The 18,896-nt window shown below is 40.9% G+C and overlaps 2 protein-coding genes across 2 annotated transcripts in view; both read left to right on the top strand.

The window, feature by feature from the left end:
• Positions 1 to 647: 647 nt before the first annotated feature.
• Positions 648 to 18,896, top strand: part of LOC128094285 (glycine N-acyltransferase-like protein) — a 33,555-nt gene continuing 15,306 nt past the window's right edge. The window contains exons 1-2 of the mRNA XM_052712537.1: positions 648 to 756; positions 16,193 to 16,288. Of these exons, the coding sequence (XP_052568497.1) occupies positions 16,211 to 16,288 (78 nt within the window). The 5' untranslated portion in view covers positions 648 to 756; positions 16,193 to 16,210. The remainder of the gene's footprint in view (positions 757 to 16,192; positions 16,289 to 18,896) is intronic.
• Positions 650 to 18,896, top strand: part of LOC128094286 (glycine N-acyltransferase) — a 53,427-nt gene continuing 35,180 nt past the window's right edge. Inside the window, exon 1 of the mRNA XM_052712538.1 lies at positions 650 to 756. The gene's annotated coding sequence lies outside the window, so the exon portion shown is untranslated. The remainder of the gene's footprint in view (positions 757 to 18,896) is intronic.

Here is an 18,896-nt window from a genome sequence, read left to right as displayed (position 1 = left end):
ACAGAAAGACAGAAAGTTAGAGGCTGCAAAATTGGGGCACGGCCGGGGAGGGACGACTCCTGGAAACCACTGAGCGGAGCCACAGGGAGGGGGAGCTGTGCCCCCGCGGTCGCTCCACTCCGCACCGAGAGAGGGCGGAGGGCGTGACCGTGCGGCGCGATCCACGCGGGCGCCCGCGGAGCCCCAGGCGCAACTGGTGCGAGGCGGGTGCAGCGTCGCTCGGGCCGCGCGCCCCCGGGTGGCTTTGCAAGGCGGGGCGGCGAGTGCGCAGGGCCGGGCCTTTGCATGAAGCCGCTGGACCCTTCGGAGCAGCGGCAGCAGCGGCGGAGCCCGGCGGCACGCGGTCGGAGGCGGGCGGCCCCGGGGTCCGCGTCCCGGTGCCTGCGCGGCTGCGGACTCCCCCATGGGCCGCAGCTGAGGCTGCCCGCGGCGGCGGGGCGCGGGGCGGGGGGCGCGGTCCAGGCCCGGAGGCGGCGGCGCCGGAGGAAGCGCAGGAGGCCGGGCCCGGGAGGCGGGCAGCGCCGCGTCACGGCCCCGGGCTCGCCATGCTCCTGGCCTCGGCCGTGGTGGTGTGGGAATGGCTGAACGAGCACGGCCGCTGGCGTCCCTACAGCCCGGCCGTGAGTCACCACATCGAGGCGGTGGTGCGCGCGGGTCCCCGAGCCGGGGGCAGCGTGGTACTGGGCCAGGTGGACAGCCGGCTGGCGCCCTACATCATCGACCTGCAGTCCATGAACCAGTTCCGCCAAGACACGGGTGAGCCGCCCACATCCCTTGTCTATCGCGGGTGCTACCGCCCTCGTGGTCGTGGGTCGTGGGCAGTTTCTCTTACTGGTGTCAGGGATCAGTGCTGAGGGCAGGTGCTTCCCTTCCCTAGGTCTTCTCAGGATCCCATGACCACCTCCAAATAAATGTCCTTCCAAGTAGTTGATCCAAGTGTCTTGACTGTGCAAACCCATCTGCAGCCTAGCAGCAGGAGACCCCCTTTCTGCCCCTAGTAGCCCTTTGTGCAAGAACTCTAGGACTTTGCAGCCCCCAAGCAATGCTAAGCAAGCAAGATATTGTGGAGCCCCTTGGCTGCTCACACCTTGGCTGACCCTGCTTTGTCTCAAGCACCCTTGGGGTCCCTTTTGGCCTTACTGACTCTGGCTCTCTTCTGTGGACCCAGCTTTCCCACTGCCTGCTCCTGGGTGTAAGACTTGGGGAGCAGAGGGATTCCCCTGGCTTAATTACAGTCAGTCTAGTGTGTGGAAGTGCGGGAACATTACTGGGAAGAGAGAATGGAGCCAGGGGTTCCAGGGCTGGAATACCCTGGATGTGGTGGCATCCACAGATGCCTCTACTTGTATCCTCCAAGCACTGAAGCAACAGGCCAGAGCAGATGGAGAGAGGAGGGGGGAAGGACAGGGCTCTGGAATGCCTGCCAGGGAAACTGCTCCCTTTGTTCCCAGAGCAGGGAACAGACAACAGAGTGAACAGTCAGCATGCAGAATGGAAGAAGGTCAGCCATACCTCAGACAGGGATTGGCATCTAGAATATATAAAGAAATGCAATAATTAAACCCCCAAATGGCCAGTCAATAAATTGGCTAATGAAAGGAACAGCTGTTTTCAAAAGAAGAAACAAATGCACACCAAGGATTTTAAAAAGTGTTCCGCATTCTTAGCAGGGGAATGCAAATGGAAACTAGATGTGAGATTCCATCTCACCCCAGTGACATACTGTGGCAAAGAAAAGGGACAAGGACAAATGCTGGTGAGGATGTGAGGAAAGAGGGATGCTTTGTCCCTGTTGGAGGTAGTGCAACCTAGTACAGCCATTATGTAAATTAGCGTATGTTTCTCAATAAAATAAAATAGAACTTTCCTGTGACCCAGCTACGCTGCTCTTGAGTATGTATCAAAGTACTGTATATCCTACCACAGAGATACCTGCACATCCACGTTTATTGATGTTCTACTCACAATAGCAAAGGCATGGAACCAGCCTGGATGAAACCAACAGATGAATGGATAATGAAAACGTGGTACATATATACAAAGGAATTTTCTTCAGCTGTAAAGAAAAGTGAAATCATGTAACTGACAGGAAAATGAATGGATATGGGAATTAGCAAAAAAAAAAATCTAGATTTAGACAGAAAGCACATGTTGTCTCCCATATTTCAGATTCTAGCTTATAAAGTATGTCTGTATGTTTGTAAGTTGGGGTGAATGTGATTGTAGGCTCTGAAAACAGAAAAGAGAGCATGAGAGGGGAAAGGAAGTGTTGAGGAAGCAGGGGGAGAGCACAAGCGACCTGAATGTGGACTGGAGGGCTTGTGTAAGGATGCAGTGAGGGGGTGAGGCGGTAGGGGGATGAGACACAGGTGAGGAGAATCAAAATAAATTTTATCTGGAAATGGTACAATAAAACCTAATTCTGTGTGTCAATTATTCATTAAAAAATGAGAAGTATATACAAAGATACCTGTCATGTGGTTTTTCTTTAATAAAATAGTAAGACTTTGGAAGCGTCCTAAATTTCCAAAAAGAAAAATGGTTGAATACATCATGGAGTTTGTGTCAAAATTCTGACTATCATGCAAGCATTAAAGTTAAGTCCAAAAATATTTTTCCTTTCCCTCCTTCCTCTTCTTCCCTTCCCTGTCCTCTCCTCCCCCTCCCTTTGAGACATAGTTGCAAAGTTCTCAGATACCTCCAATACCCAGACTTCTTGCTAGACATCATTGTTCAATGGCTTCACTTAAGGGATGCCAACATCAAATTTTGAACCCAGAGGTATTGAGTTCAAGTTTTTGTAATTCAGTGGGATATTTATAGTGTTCATAATACTGTGTAAAAGTAAAATTGGAAAGCGATCCAAACTTTGCCCTGCTAAGGACCACAAGGCAAGTGAAGCGTGGAAATTGTAGCCTTTGGTTTCTGGATCCTGCCTGACACTACAAAGATGAGCAGTTTTCAAAACACTGACGAGCAGAACATTGGCTAAAGTTCCTTAGTTCAGACTTTACACTTAAGAGCTGGTTGCTGGTAGAGTGCTTGCCTTGCAATTAAGAGGACCTAAGTTCTGATCTCCAGCACCCAGTTAAATTCTGGACACCAGCTGTGCATATTTGTTATTCCAATTCTGGGAAGAGGGAGACAGGAAGAGCTCTGGGGCTTGCTGCCCAGCCGATCTGACCAAAATGGAAAGTTCCAGATACAAAAAATTAGGTAAAGAGCCATTGGGGGAGACACTCAGCATTGACCTCTGGCTTCCATATGTATACACTCATGGGGCATGAGCACTCCATCATATGCAGAGGAACATGTACACACACACACATTTATACTGAAGTAACAATGATCACCTTCAGCTACTCTGAGGAAAATAAAATGTATTTATATGAAGCTAATAAAAAATACAATGATGGAGATTCACAGACAGGAATATAGCCTGGTGTCTGATAAAAGAGATAGATTATTCTTTGTTTTCTGTGCATACATACATATACACATATATGCATAATATATATGCATACACACGTATATATGAATACATATATACACATTCATATATATCCATACAGACATGTAAATATATTACGGTAAAGTCTATATAACGTTTTAATTATTGTAAGTGTGCACTGTAGTAGTGTTAAATATATTCACAGTAGTTTGCAACTATCCCCAATATCTATACCCCAACCTATATCATCTTTCCCCAATGTGAACTCTGTACCTCCTAATCAATAACTTTTAACCTCCTCAGCTCTTGGTAGCCTCTGTTCTACTTTCTGTGTCTGTGAATTTGCTTACTCTACATAGATCTCCAAAGTGGGATCATATAATATTTTATCTGTGTATAGTTTATTTCATTTAATACAATGTAGTCAAGAATCATCCATAGTATGGCATGTATCAAACTTTTATGCCTTTATGGCCAAATAATATTCTGTTGCATGTGTATACCCACACATCCACTCGCTCCTGGTAGGCTGGCTTCAGTTTCCAAGTGACAGAGAGATTTCTGGGAGCAGAAAGTTGTCCAGTCTTCTGGGAAAGAGCCCCAAATGTACATTGCTAACTTCCCAGTTACAGAGCGGATTCTGGAACAAGAACTCCAGAGGGAGGGGCCTGCTCTCACCCTGTTTTGAGTTTGCTCTAAGAACTTCTGCTCAACAGCTTCCTAGAAACTGGATCAAAGCACCCCTTAGTCCATGTACTCTGAGGGTAAGTCTCATCCAGCTGACTTCTATAGAGGCTGAGAGAGGAGACAGCTTTGCAGGTGAGGACAAGGAGAAACTGACACTCAGGGACTCCTCCTCTTGGCTCTCTACTGAAGGGGATGCATCAAAATATTCCTGTTGGATGTGGAAAGAAATTGTTAGAGCTCATATGTGATAAAAAGTGTCTGGGGAGAAAGGACATACTTTTTCATTTAGTAAAACTTAGGCAACTGTCATATATGGAGCAATTTACTGGGATCTGTAAGAAATTCTTGATTGAATGGAGGCAGAGCTTATTATGAATTGGTAAATACAAAGAAACTGAAAGCTTGCTATTTGTAGGTCTATGATAGAAAATGTAATGGAGGCTTGGAGGAAGTGTGCTAATTCAGGTGGTACTTATTTAAGACATGATATATAATATATATATATGTATCTGCAAATATTATTTTCTAATATACTAAGGTAGTCAGACTTTTTTGATTACTAATATTCAGATAAGTGACTCTCCCTTTAAATCACTCTGAAAAATATACTAACACTTAGAAAATGTGAATTACTTATTCAAAACCATAAATATATATATTTAAAACCCTCCTCTATATTGCAACTATATTATTAAGGACTTCTAATTTAAAATATTTTTTATTTCACATCTATGAATGTACATATAGGGTGACATGTCTGTGTTTTGTACAGTTTTTCATAGAGAATGTTTCTTCATGAATTGTTTTATTTGGATAAATTCCAAACATTGAAATGGTTTCATTAGGAGTTTTCAAATGCCATTTACAAGAGGACTTTGGCCATGGCCAGCACTGGCAGCTCTCCAATGTGGACCTGGTCCCTTTCTCCCTGTATTAGTTGAATAACATGATTCTGTTGCAGGGTGCAGATGCACACAAGTAGAAGCTGGTTCCAAATGTAGTCGGCAATACTCACTGTTATTCCTGTTGTACTCTGGCATCAAACTCCACTTTGCTTCTGATTTGCATGGAATTTCTGAGGTGCTTCTAACTGAAATGTCAAACTGGCCTCTTGGAATGCTATTCTTCTACTACCATGCCTCTTTTTGGGTCTTGGGAAAGATGCTATCTGGTAAAAATCCCCATTCTCTTCAATAGTTGGCCTTCAATCACTACTTTGTCCTAGACTTTTTGGGCTGCTCTAACCAAACTCTGTAAGAGAGCTGGCTCATGAACAGTAGCAGCTTCACTTTTGACACTTCTTGATGCTGGGAGGTGCAAGATCAAAGAGCCAGCAGTGATGTCAGGAGGCAACCTGTTTTCTGATTCAGGGATGGTGACTTCTTTGTGTGTCTGTAAAAGAAATGTCCTTAGACCGAGTCCCCAAGTCTCGTTTTTCAGTATATAAACAATGGCTGTTAGAATTTTAACATATGGATTGAGGGAGGTCATAAATATTCATGGTGAATGAAGAATGAATCCTTACATCAAGTGAAATGAGCAAACAAATGCTTGGATTAATATAAATACTTCATAATTCTTTCATTTAATAGATTTTGACAGTTGTCAACTAAATAAAAATTTATGTTTTTGTGATTTATTCTCCCTTTTATATTCATGATTTCTAAGTAGTATTTCTGGATGCCAAAGTTAATATCATTCAATAGTCAGAGAAGTAATATCCTGTATAGTATATTGGTTCTCTTAGGTCTGTCCAGTTACTAAACCTGAAATGTTGACACATATTACAAAAATTTCAATCTGATTACAAACTGCACTGTTAGTTCATGGTCATAATGGTAATATTTATAGAGTGCTACAGTGTTTCAGGTACTGTTCTCATGCACTACAGACATTAACTCATTAAATTACTATAAAAATGTAGGAGTTGAGTACTATGATCATCTTTTATCCATGAGGAATATGGGGTACATTTATATAAAATTGTGCAGTCATCCAGCTGTCAATTTGTTAAGCCTAGACCTCAACTCAGATGACTTATAGTTTTCTCTTAGGAACTGTGCTATTCTGATGAGCTGTCAATTTTTATCTGACAACGTGGTGGGCATTTAAGATGAGAAGAATAATTTGAGGATATATCTACAGGAATTCCCAGCAGTAAAGGACAACTGTACTCCATTGTCACAAGCTTGAGTATCTACATCCCTGACTTCAGGCCCCTGTAGTAACTCAGCTTTTGGCGATAACTTCCTTTTCAAGATGGCACCTAGATGCTGTTCTCCGAGTCTCATTTGACAGAGAAGTCACTGTCTCCTCCAAACTCATAACTGGATTTGAATCCAGTGAGGACTATTAGTTTGTCCACAATATAGATCTGCCTGCCTCCCACCTGGTTTACCTTTAGGAAGTGGCTTCTGCTTCTCTCCACCAGGGATCTGTGCATCTGTAGCAATGTTCACTTGCTTCTAATCAATGGCCATCCATCTTCACCCGTGAACTTTTCAGGCATCCTGTCACATTCTCTGTGACTTTCCAAAGCTCTTCCTTTCTTTGGTATCTTATTCAGATTCTCTCCTTTATCAGCTTACACTAAGCCACCTTTACCTAGAAATTCAAAACAAGGCGTGGAAGGTAGTGTTAAAATAATAAAAATGAATAAAAGTCAGGGGCGCTATAGCATGGTATTTGTGTTAAAGAGATATTCCATGAAGCATTCTGTGTGGAAAAGAGAGACCACAGATAAGATTAATAGACCTGAACTTGGTGATTAAAAGAAAAATCCCTGTGAAAGATCCAGAGGATAAAAAATTCAAATAATTAAAAAAAAAGAAAAGAGAAAAATTACTTAGAAGGGGTGCAGATGTATTTCTGTAATGGAACTCACACACAAAGCCCTGGGTTCTGACACCAGCACTGGAAAAGAATACATGACTAAGTGAATCCTCCCAAGCCTACCTTTGGATGTGACTCTGCTTCAGTGGTTCTGGTAGAGACTGTTTCTGTGGCCGGGGAAGAGGTTTTTTTTTTTTTTTTTTTTTTTTAAAAAAAAGACTTTTCTACATAGAGAGCTCAAGGATAAGTGAAAAAGCCTGTCATTGCCCATATGTAATTGATGAACAAACATAGGTAAAGGGATCACACATGGAAGATTCATTAGTCCAAATATTTCCCAACATCTTAAAGCAGTGAGATCAAAAGACAGAGTGAGATCTTTGGTCACTGGAACAATAGAGCAAACTTATCCAAGCACTGTTTATGCAGATATATATTCTCCTGGGTCATCCAAAGAACGAGTGTTCCAAAGGGTCAAACTAAAGAATGGAAGTCCCTGAACCTATGTTACCAGAGAGCTGGCAGTCAAAATAAATGGAGAAAGAGCCAGCTGGAATTAGTTCCCTAAACATGGATAAGTAAGTTCATGGACACCAAAAATAGGCCAAGGGCCATTTATAATTGCCAGGAAAGTGGAAGGAACAGAGAGGGAAATGATCTAGGGTAAAGGTAGCTTTCTCTTGAATGATGGAGTTTTGCAAACCCCACACCAAAGTCTAGCTAGCTAGTATTTGAGTCCAACAAGATGACATTTTTTCCTGTTTCCTAACAAGTGGTTCCATGGAGCATGGTAACTAGTGTGTTTTCTAACAGCCTGCTCTATTTAATGGTTCTTATGCAGCCTTCTTTAAGGTCTCTAACAGATCTGCAACTGAGCATCTCCTTCTTGTGGAATTCTGACGCTCAGAACATGTGATATGGTCATTGGTTACAGGCTTTGTTTGATCATTTCACTCTGTTGTAATTCCATTATTTGATAATTTCAATTTGACACAGTGGGTCAAAATGCAGAAATGTCACTTTATATTACTTAGATTATACACAGTGTGCAATCAGACCCTTAGGTTTCTTTCAAGATGGGACAAGATTCAAGAAGATATTAGAATTGGGGAAAAGGTAAGTGAATAGCTTTTGAATACTACTTTGTAATTAGAACAAATAATAATGACATTTTCAGATAACAGAAAACATTCTATGCCAAAGGTTCTTTCAAAATAGAAAGAGGCTGATGAAATGGTTCATTTGGTGAAACTGATTGCCACCGAGCTTGGTTTCTTGAGTTGGAACTTAAGCAGAAAAAGAAAAATTGACTCCCATATGTTGTCCCCTGACTTCCACATGTGTACCATGACACTCAACCCCCACACCCTAATGAGGAAACTGATTAAATGACAAAATCTACAACACTAGTAGCTGACAATTTGTCACAGGGTAGCCTTATGCAACCATGTGCTGCTGAAGCAGTTTCTACGTGACTGCTTCTTCCTGTCTGATGCTGGAGACTGGAGCACACAGGGAAGGAACTTGGGAAAAGGGGAAATGGACATGAAGTAGGGAAGAGCACAAGCAAGAATTCGAAAGGGGTAGACAAATCCTATTGGTCCTTGCTGACTCTGGATTTCTTCAGTGGTGTATTTTGCTTCCTACTTAGTGGAGTTGAACACACACAGCCAGAATGACAGAGAAGTCAGTGATACAGATCTGGGAGGAGATTGAAATACTTGTCAGCAATCTGCTGCCTTGTGAATTGAAATGAGCTTAAAAAAAAAACCTCTGATGTTCCAATTTTACCTCCACATATTTCTTCTCGGGGCTGAAGAGATGGCTCCGTTGGTTAAGAACTTGCTGCAGAAGCATGAGGTCTTCATGTCAGAAGCCAGGCACAAGAGCATGTGCCTATAATCCTACTCCAGGAAAGGACAAAGCAGGAGAATCACTGGGGCTCATAGTTGAATTGATAAACTTCCTTACAGATCTTGTCCCCCAAAAAAGTTAAGGTCCAGGAGCTGGAGAAATGGATCGGTGGATAAAGTACTTATAATTCAAGCATGAGGACCAGAGTTGAGGTTCCCCAGGATTCATAAAGCAGGCATTCCTAGCATGCCAACTGAAAACTGATGGGAGGAGACAAGAGGAACCCTGGAAGCTCACAGGCTAGCCTGGCAGATGCACCAGGAAGAAGCAAGAAACCCTGCTTCAAACAAGGCTGTCCTCTGGTCTCCACAGACACTTGTGCTTGTACTCACACACATACGCAAACACAGATGTGAACATACACATACCCACATGTGTACTCATACACATATGAAAAGAAAGAAAATAAGAGTAAGAAAAGTTGCAGAAGATAACATCAATTTCTGGTATCCATAGGTCACACACACACTCAAAACATTTTCTGTGGTCCACTCTAATTGTAAAACTTCATGAAAGGAAGGGACTTTCAAAATAGTTTTGTTTAACCTCAAAAAGTTGACTCCTTACAAAAACAATCATTAAGTTTTCATCCATGATTTTTTAGGTGAAGGGATGAATAGATGAACATGACAGACACCTGGGTTCTTATGCTAGTCACAAGGTAAACTTATAATGAGGCTGTAGCTTTTTATTTTTTATTATTTTATTTTATTTTTTACTGAAGAATAAATAATTCAAGGCTTAGGTAGGGAAAGGAGAATTGTTATTTACAAGATTATTGCAAAACAGGTTGCAGGAGGTTGGGACGATTGCACTAGAGATGTGGCAGACCCTATGATCTGCAAACATTTAAACATCTGAGAGGTAGGGAAGAGGTGTTCTCTTATTCAGTGGAAAAAGCTAGCCTATGGAGAGTCCTCATGGCAAGGAAGAGGCTTCTGTGTGGGAGTGTTGACTCAGGCAGAGAGTGGGCCAAAGTTCAGTCATGTGATGAGGGCAAAATTAACTGAAGTTGGGTCAGGTTGGCTAACACAAACTTTGTTCTTACAGATCAATGAGGATGAACAGTTTAGTTATTTGTGGCAAAGAAATAGGCAGAGTCATAGAGAACTTTGTGCAAGGACATGGAACAGGCAGCAATGTCTGTTAATGATCAGAGAACATTTCATCTGAGTTCAGTTTATTTTGGTAGAACTGTTAGGGGTAAGGGCTGCTATATGCTGAGCAGGAGGAAGTAGAGAAATTTGATCTGTTTAGTGAATAATTACTTTATGATTGATTAATGAGTTCAGCTCATCATTAATGAAGCAAAGAATGGGGGTTTGGATGGTCTGTATTTATCCCTGTCCTGCATGTACAAGCAGGGCCCATGCAAGACCCACATGATATGGGATGGATGGTCCTTCTAGTGAGCTATTTACCAAATACAAATTTGATTGGGAAAATTTCTTTTTTCTTTTACTTTCTTTTTATTAAATAATTAATTTTACATTCAGACTGCAGCCCCCTTCTCTTTCCACTCCCTCCCTCCCCCTAATCCACCTCTCTTAATCTGTATTAGGAGGATTTCTTTTTTTTTTTTTTTTAATTTTTCAATACAATTCAGTTCTACATATCAGCCACGGATTCCCTTGTTCTCCCCCCTCCCGTCCCCCTCACCTTCCCCCCAGCCCCCACCCATTCCCATCTCCTCCAGGGCAAAGCCTTCCCCACAGACTGAGATCAACCTGGTAGACTCAGTCCAGGTAGGTCCAGTCCCCTCCTCCCAGGCCGAGCCAAGCAATCCTGCATAGGCCCCAGGTTTCAAACAGCCAACTCATGCAATGAGCACAAGATCTGGTCCCACTGCCTGGATGCCTCCCAAACAGATCAAGCCAATCAACTGTCTCACCCATTCAGAGGGCCTGATCCAGTGGGGACCCCTCAGCCATTGGTTCATAGTTCATGTGTTTCCATGCATTGGCTATTTGTCCCTGTGCTTTATCCAACCTTGGTCTCAACAATTCTCGCTCATATAAACCCTCCTCATTCTCGCTAATTGGACTCCCAGAGATCCACCCAGGGCCTAGTCATGGATCTCTGCATCCAGATCCCTCAGTAGTTGGATGAGGTTTCTAGCACGACAATTAGGGTGTTTGGCCATCCCATCACCAGAGTAGGTCAGTTTGGGCTGTATCTCGACCACTGCCAGCAGTCTGTTGTGTGGGTATCTTTGTGGATTTCTGTGGGCCTCTCTAGCACTTTGCTTCTTCCTATTCTCATGTGGTCTTCATTTACCATGGTCTAGGAGGATTTCTTTAACCACTGTTTTTGCTGAGTCACAGTGTTTGGGTAAAATCCAGCACTACCAATTCCTTGGAAAATTGATCTGTTGAAATATATGTGGGCCTTGACCTTTTGACCTGCCTTGGTAATGAGCCCTGTGTATTTTCCCATGTGGAGCTGAGGCTTTAGAATACTGCATCGATGGTTCTTGATTATACAATGATTATGTAAGATTATGCATTCACTTTGGAAAAAAGATAAGCAATTACTTACAAAGTCAAATACATACCATGTAGTTCTGGAAATAAAAACATTCTCATGAATGTGTACATTTACTAGAATAATAATTTTATGAATAACTGCCTATAAACCATAACAGACCAAGTATCCATAAGATTAAAGGATAAAGAAACTCTGATTCATGCATACATGAATACTATCCACTGATTAAAAAAAACTGTACTGCTGAAATACTAAAAAAACAAATTGGATTTGATTGTTAAGAGAAACCAGTGTCAAAAATATATTTAAATGCATCATATATTGAAAAATACAACACAATTCCATTATAGATTTAATATACAAGTATATATTAAATAATTCCATTTAATTTACATTTTGTTCAAGGACAATTATAGTGTCAGAAAACTACTAATGATTTCTTGGGTCAGAGAGTCAGATAAAGAGATTGATGGAAATGAACTTTTTGGGTGTATGGAAATGGTCTACATTATTCTTATAGTGCTAGTTAAGCAAATGTAAACATTTTCCAAAACTCATAAAATTATTAATTTAAGATTGGTGAGTTTTATCATACATAAATTATTGCTAATCCTTCTATATAGAAAATAAATGGGTCAAGGTTAAAGAATATTTATCATCTGTCTGTATTATCCATTTATTTGTCTGTCTGTCTGTCATCTGTCTATCCTTCTATCCATCCATCCATCCATCCATCCATCCATCCATCCATCCATCCACCTACCTATTAATCTGTTTACCTATATGTAAAATTCTCATTCTAACACACTGTCAACTCTGGTAATGGTATGCTATAGCATCATTATAACCCACAGGGAAGAGCTCAGAAGAAACACCTTTTGTTTTTCTTTTTTGTTGCCAATATCAAGAAACAATGTGCTTCATTAAGTTATTAAGATAGGTTGACAAATAATGAGCAAGCATAGAGCTAGGTGCTTTGCAGTAGACTTAAAGGCTACTATCTCATTTACCATGACCTCATTTACCATGTGTCAGAGACACAGATAACCCATCCATCTTAATCCTTTTTACTTTGTTTCAAATCCACAAGTGTTCAGTGCATTTATTTTAGTGGTAGAGTACTTGGCAAGTGTACATAAGGACCTCGGTTCAATCCCCAATATTAACACACACACACACACACACACACACACACACACACACACACACACACAGCTGAAGTTTTCCTGTGTCTCATCTGGCCTGAGGATGCCAGATGGATATATTATCTAAGTAAACAGGAAGAGCATTGTAAGCAACTTCCAAAAATACAGAATGACAGAGACAGCTGCCTGCCTGAAAAAGTTCCTCTGCAAAGTTGGGGCATCCATCTTTAGCCATATAGGCCTAGAGTCTTGCAGTCTCTTTTCTCTGTGTCCTATAGAATGTCTGGCAGTTTCTTCTGTGAAGCAAGAACCTGAAGGACCATCTCTCCTTATAAAGTTCAATGGTCACTTTTCCATGGGTCCTGTATGTCCAATCAATAAAACATTTTCTTAAGCAATCCAGCCTTGCCCAAATTTCTATTTTTGCCAAGAAGAAGATAAACTCCATATGGAGTGTCTTCAAAGCCCATCCACCTCTCTGAAGTAAATCACTACTGCCAGGAGCAGACGTGTTTCATTGTTCAGGAAAGTCTAAGGTTTTAAAACATTTTAAATGCCATATTATATAGGTCTTTGAAGTGTTTGAAGATTATCTATCTAATTATATCTATGTATACCTAGAAAACATAACATGACTATAAGTTTGACTGTCATGGAAGACTAATTATTAATCTGTATTTCTTAATTATCCATTACTATTTAAATGAGCTATACAAACATAATACCTTAAACAAGAGTAGAAATATATATATATATATATATATATAAAGTATAACAAAATTAACTTTAAATTTGTATCAATAAACTAAAATCTATAGCAATGTAAAACATTTTAAGCAAGTTGTTGCTCTTTAAAAGTAGATTCAATAATCTATCCTTTCATCCAATTATATCTATATCCCATCCCTTTTTTTCTTGACTAAGATATTGACTATGACCAAAAACAGTTTGTAATCAATCTCTAAACAAAGACAAATATCCATAATCCATTTTTTTGGGAATGCGGGCATAGTATTCTAGGCTACTTCCTGCTGATAGAGGGCACTGGTAGTCTTATGGGGATCCTGAGAAAATTCAAGATAATGGTCAAGTCCTGGGAAGACTGGCTATAACCTTTGTTGATAGGTACTATCTGTTAAGGTTCAGGATGCCTGGCTTGATCAAATCTGATCCATCTTAACCTGGAACAAATCCACAGCCTCTTGCTTCCTCTGGAAACAAAAGCAGAGCCTCCTTTCCAAAGCAACATATCCGTAGATCCAAATTTTGAAGTCAAGATACCTTTAAAATATACATATTGGTTTAACTGAGCAGCCTTTACAATCAAATGTCTTTCTGCAGTTAAAAATCCCAAAGACAATATAACCCAGACTCTCTTTGTAATATCCATTTTTACATGGCTTATGTTTTATTACTTTTATTTTCTTTTTAAAGATTTTATTTTTTGAAACTATTTCTTTATTTAACTATCCTCCTTTCCTTCTTTCTTTCAAACCTACGTACATTTTTTACACACACTGGAAACCATTTAAAGTCTTATTCCATCTGAATCTGCCTTATTGTGAATCTATTGCTTTGAACTGCAGTGGCTAGTACTGAAATGGAAGCTTTGGCTGCTGGCTCCACCCATCTCAGCTTTCCAACATGGCTGAACTATGTTTACCACCACCTCTGGGGAAACCATACTCTCAGCCAACTCTGGGAGGCAGTGGATCTATGCTTCCATCCAGCAGCATGTGGCCCCCCCACCCCCCTCCCCCCCCACCACACACACACTTTTTTTGTACTAGCAAAAGCTATATCCACCATGCTGTGTGGCTTGCAGATGCCACTGTGTACAGAGGCAGGAATCGGCCATGCTGCACTCAAGCCTATATGCTGTTGAACCTGCCATTCTGTAGCTCAAGCCTGCAGGCCTCAGTGTCTCTGTATCACAGCTTTTCTGATAGACACAACTAGGAAGCTGTTCTTAGCTCCATTTTAGAACCCTTTTTTAAAGCTTTCTCAGGTTTTGGGTGGAAATTCTTGCCCCACATTGGGTGCCATTTGTAGCTGAAGTTTTCCTGTGTCCTGCCTGGCCTGCAGTCAGGACAAATCTCTCTCACCTGCCAGTCCCACAGCTTCTCACACACAAATAAACACACACAGGCTAATATTATTTTTAAACTATATGGCCTAATGGCTCAGGCTTCTTGCTAGTTAGTTCTTGCATCTTAAATTAACCCATAACTATTAATCTATATATTGCCACATGATCCGTGACTTTACCTGCATCCCATTACATGTTGCTCCTTGGGCAGCTGGCTGGTGTCTCCTGACTCGGCCTTCCTCTTCCTATAATTCTCCTTGTCTGCTTATCCCGCCTATACTTCCTGCCTGGCTACTAGCCAATCGGCATTTTATTAAACCAGTGCACAAAAGCATTATCCCACAGTGCACACACACACACACACACACACACCCCTACCAAAAGGTGCCCATATATGCTTTGGGCATAGATTTGTTAACTTCATACACTCTTTATTTCTAGAATTGTAGATGCTATAAAAATGAAAGCAAAATCTTCCGAAGTATTTTTAAAGATTGAAAAGTGATGTTCATGATCGTTTCACAAGGAAGCACCTATCTCTTCTTCCATTTAGTGAAAAGTTTACTATAGGAGGCACCCATGAAACAGTAGGAATACAGCTCAAGTTGTAAACTAGAACTGCTCCTTGTGTCTGCATGCCTTCTAGCTCTTCCCATTCTCTCACCTTCCTTTTTGAATTTTTTGAAAATTGCTCATGTGAGTACTATATTTACATCATCATTTCCTCTACCTCTTTTTCCTTCAGTGCCTGTGCCCCACCCCAACTCTTTATAGAGTCATGCACTTTTACTCTTTGATTATTGTGACATTTACACACACACACACACACACACACACACACACACACACACACACACGCACGCACGGAAATTTATAAATTACAACTTGCTGAGTTTATTTAGTGTTGTTCATATCTGTTTGGGGCTGACCTCTTGGTATTGGGTAACCTATCAGGAGTCTCATTAGTGGGGGAGACTGATTCCTCCTCTTTTAGCAGCCATTGATCACCTGTAGAGCTTCATCTAGGGGAGAAGCCTTGTGAGAATTCCCCTATCTACATTGGCATGTCAGTTGACATTGCCATTTTTTCAGGTCTTATTTTGATAACAGTATTGTTGAGATTTCCTGGGTACAGCTTCCCTGTCATACATTGTCTTAGTCAGTGTTCTATTGCTGTGAAGAGACACCATAATCACAGCAACTCTTATAAAGGAAAACATTTAATTGGGTCTTGCCTACAGTTTCAGAGATTTAGTCCATTATGATCACAGTGGGGAGCCCTATTCAAGGAGACATGATGCTGGAGAAGCAGCTGAGAGTTCTACAACCTGACCCACAGACAGCAAGAAGAAGAAGAGCAATCCACTGGGTGTGGCTTAGGCTTCTGAAACCCCAAAGCCCACTTCCAGTAGCACACTTCCTACAAGGCCACACCTCCTAATCCTTCTAAGTAGTGCCACTCCCTGATGACTAAGGATTCAAATATATGAGCCTGTGCTGGCCATTCTTATTCAAACCACCACACATATAGAAGACACCATCTCATAGTGGATGTCTTTGACATCTATTTCTTAATCCTTTCTTTAGGATAAGGTAGCTGCCAAGATGCTCCATTTGCGAAGCCCACAGATGCTGCAGATGTTGGAGAAGTCCTTAAGGAAACACCTTCCTGAGTCCTTAAAGGTGAACATGGAACATTCTTGTAGAAAAGGGACTATTAAATGTCTACAGAAAAGGTGGTAAAGAGAAGGAACATTTACTGATCTGTGTTCCAGGTCAGGTATTCATTTTGTGGCTTAACATTTAGTTGATATCACCCTGAGGGGAGGGAGGCATACTGTACACATTTAACTGAAGAGGAAATGAAAGCCCTGTTAGACCACACCATAGTGTGTGGCAAGGTGATGATTTGCTCTAGGTGATCTTTGGTGACTCAGGGACATTCCCTTGTGCTCACACAGGAATTGTTTATATAACACTGGGTGTTTCCCAGAGTTGCAGGTTGACAAAATATTAATGTTTAATATTTTCCTAACTGTGACATCTGAGAAGAAGCTAGCCACATGATTCTTTCTCAAAACTAATAATTCTGTTCAAGTGTTCATAGGACATTTTCCAAGACAGAGTATATGTAAAATTCTAATATATATAATCAATATATTAGAATATATATATTAGAATTTAAATATTGAAATAACATTAAATGTTCTGAAAGTGCATGTTAAATTATATTAAATGTAAATTACATTAAAATCACATTAAATGATTATGTAAAAGTACATAAGTAATGTTCTTAAAAGTAATGGAATTTGGGGGTCTTAGGAGGTGGCTCAATGATAAGAGTGTTTGCTTTACATGTGTAAGAACCTGTGCAGGGAATACTTCTAAATTCATTTCATAGGGTCAGAGTTACTCTGGTAACAAAACCAAAATTATATCTCAATAGAAAACTATAGAACTATATTCATCATTAACATAAACACCAAAGTCCTCAAAAATACTACCAAGACAGCAAGATATATTTAAACAATAGGTTTGATTCCATGCTCAATCAATACAAATCACCATATCAATACACGATTGAATAAAAGTCATATGATCCTTTTTTGTTTGATTTCTTTTTTTTTGGTTTTTCAAGACAGGGTTTCTCTGTGTAGCTTTGCGCCTTTCCTGGAACTCTGTAGCCCAGGCTGGCCTCTGGCTCTGGTGCTAGGTTTAAAGGCGTGTGCCACCACCGCCCGGTGTTTTGTTTGTTTTCTTTTTTTTTTTTTTTCTTTTTTTTTTTCAAATAATTTTTTTTTTATTAATTTATTTTGCAATACAATTCAGTTCTACATATCAGCCACGGATTCCCTTGTTCTCCCCCCTCCCGTCCCCCTCACCTTCCCCCCAACCCCCCCCCCCCCCCATTCCCATCTCCTCCAGGGCAAAGCCTTCCCCACAGACTGAGGTCAACCTGGTAGACTCAGTCCAGGTAGGTCTAGTCCCCTCCTCCCAGGCCGAGCCAAACAATCCTGCATAGGACCCAGGTTTCAAACAGTCAACTCATGCAATGAGCACAAGATCTGGTCCCACTGCCTGGGTGCCTCCCAAACAGATCAAGTCAATCAACTGTCTCATCCATTCAGAGGGCCTGATCCAGTGGGGACCCCTCAGCCATTGGTTCATAGTTCATGTGTTTCCATTCATTTGGCTATTTGTCCCTGTGCTTTATCCAACCTTGGTCTCAACAATTCTCGCTCATATAAACCCTCCTCATTCTCGCTAATTGGACTCCCAGAGATCCACCCGGGGCCTAGTCATGGATTTCTGCATCCAGATCCCTCAGTAGTTGGATGAGGTTTCTAGCACAACAATTAGGGTGTTTGGCCTACTCTGGTGATGGGATGGCCAAACACCCTAATTGTTTGTTTTCTAAGACAGAATCTCATCACGTAGCCCAAACTGCCTGCAGCTTACAAGTAATTTAGGCTGGCCTCAAATTCATGATAATTCTCTGCTTTAGTCTCTAAGATGCTGAAATTACTGGTGTAAACCACCATGATTGATTTCTATTTTTTGTATTTTGAGACAAGAGCTCACTAAGTAGTCCAAACTGCCCTTTAACTTATCATCATCCTGCCTCAACTCCCTGAGTACCTACCTACATTACAGGTGTACACCACCACACCTAGCTTGATCTTTTTTAATAGGTACAGAAAAAAATGTGTGACAAAATATAATAGTCTTGATAAATATGAAACTCAGCAAACTAGGAATAAAGAGAATTTGTTCAACTTGACAAAAAGCATGTAGTCATAATGTACAATTAAGATCTTTCTATAAAGCAGAGAAATGGAATATTTTGCTTAAGATGGATAATTAAGCATTTTCCCTAATCTCATTTAATGAAACATCGGTGACCTAACCAGTATATAATTCAAGAAAAATAAATTAAAGTGATACATATGGTAGTGGTGGGGCAGTAAAATGTAGTGTGTTCTCAGAGGTCACAATTGCCTAAAGAGCCCACAAAACAATCTTCTGGACATAAGTTTAACAGGTTAAAGGATTCAAGATCAATATTCAAGTAGCACAACTCAATTCTATTTTTATACATTGGCAATTAATGAATGATTGGAATCAAAAATTGAAATTAGTTGCCATTTACAATAGCACAAACAAACAAAAATTCCCACTGAACACCAAGCTCCCAAAACAGCAGGCAGAGACTCCTGTTGGTTTACATTTTCTTTTATTTACCACTGGTATATCTAGGTTCTTCTGGAAGACAGGGAGAAAATGTGTTTAG

This window comes from Peromyscus californicus, unplaced genomic scaffold, assembly GCF_007827085.1.
Source record: "Peromyscus californicus insignis strain IS unplaced genomic scaffold, ASM782708v3 Scaffold_4__1_contigs__length_199733344, whole genome shotgun sequence".
Taxonomy (NCBI): Eukaryota; Metazoa; Chordata; class Mammalia; order Rodentia; family Cricetidae; genus Peromyscus; species Peromyscus californicus.
The sequence above is the reverse complement of the archived record's forward strand: the minus strand, read 5'-3'. Positions and strand labels throughout refer to the sequence as shown.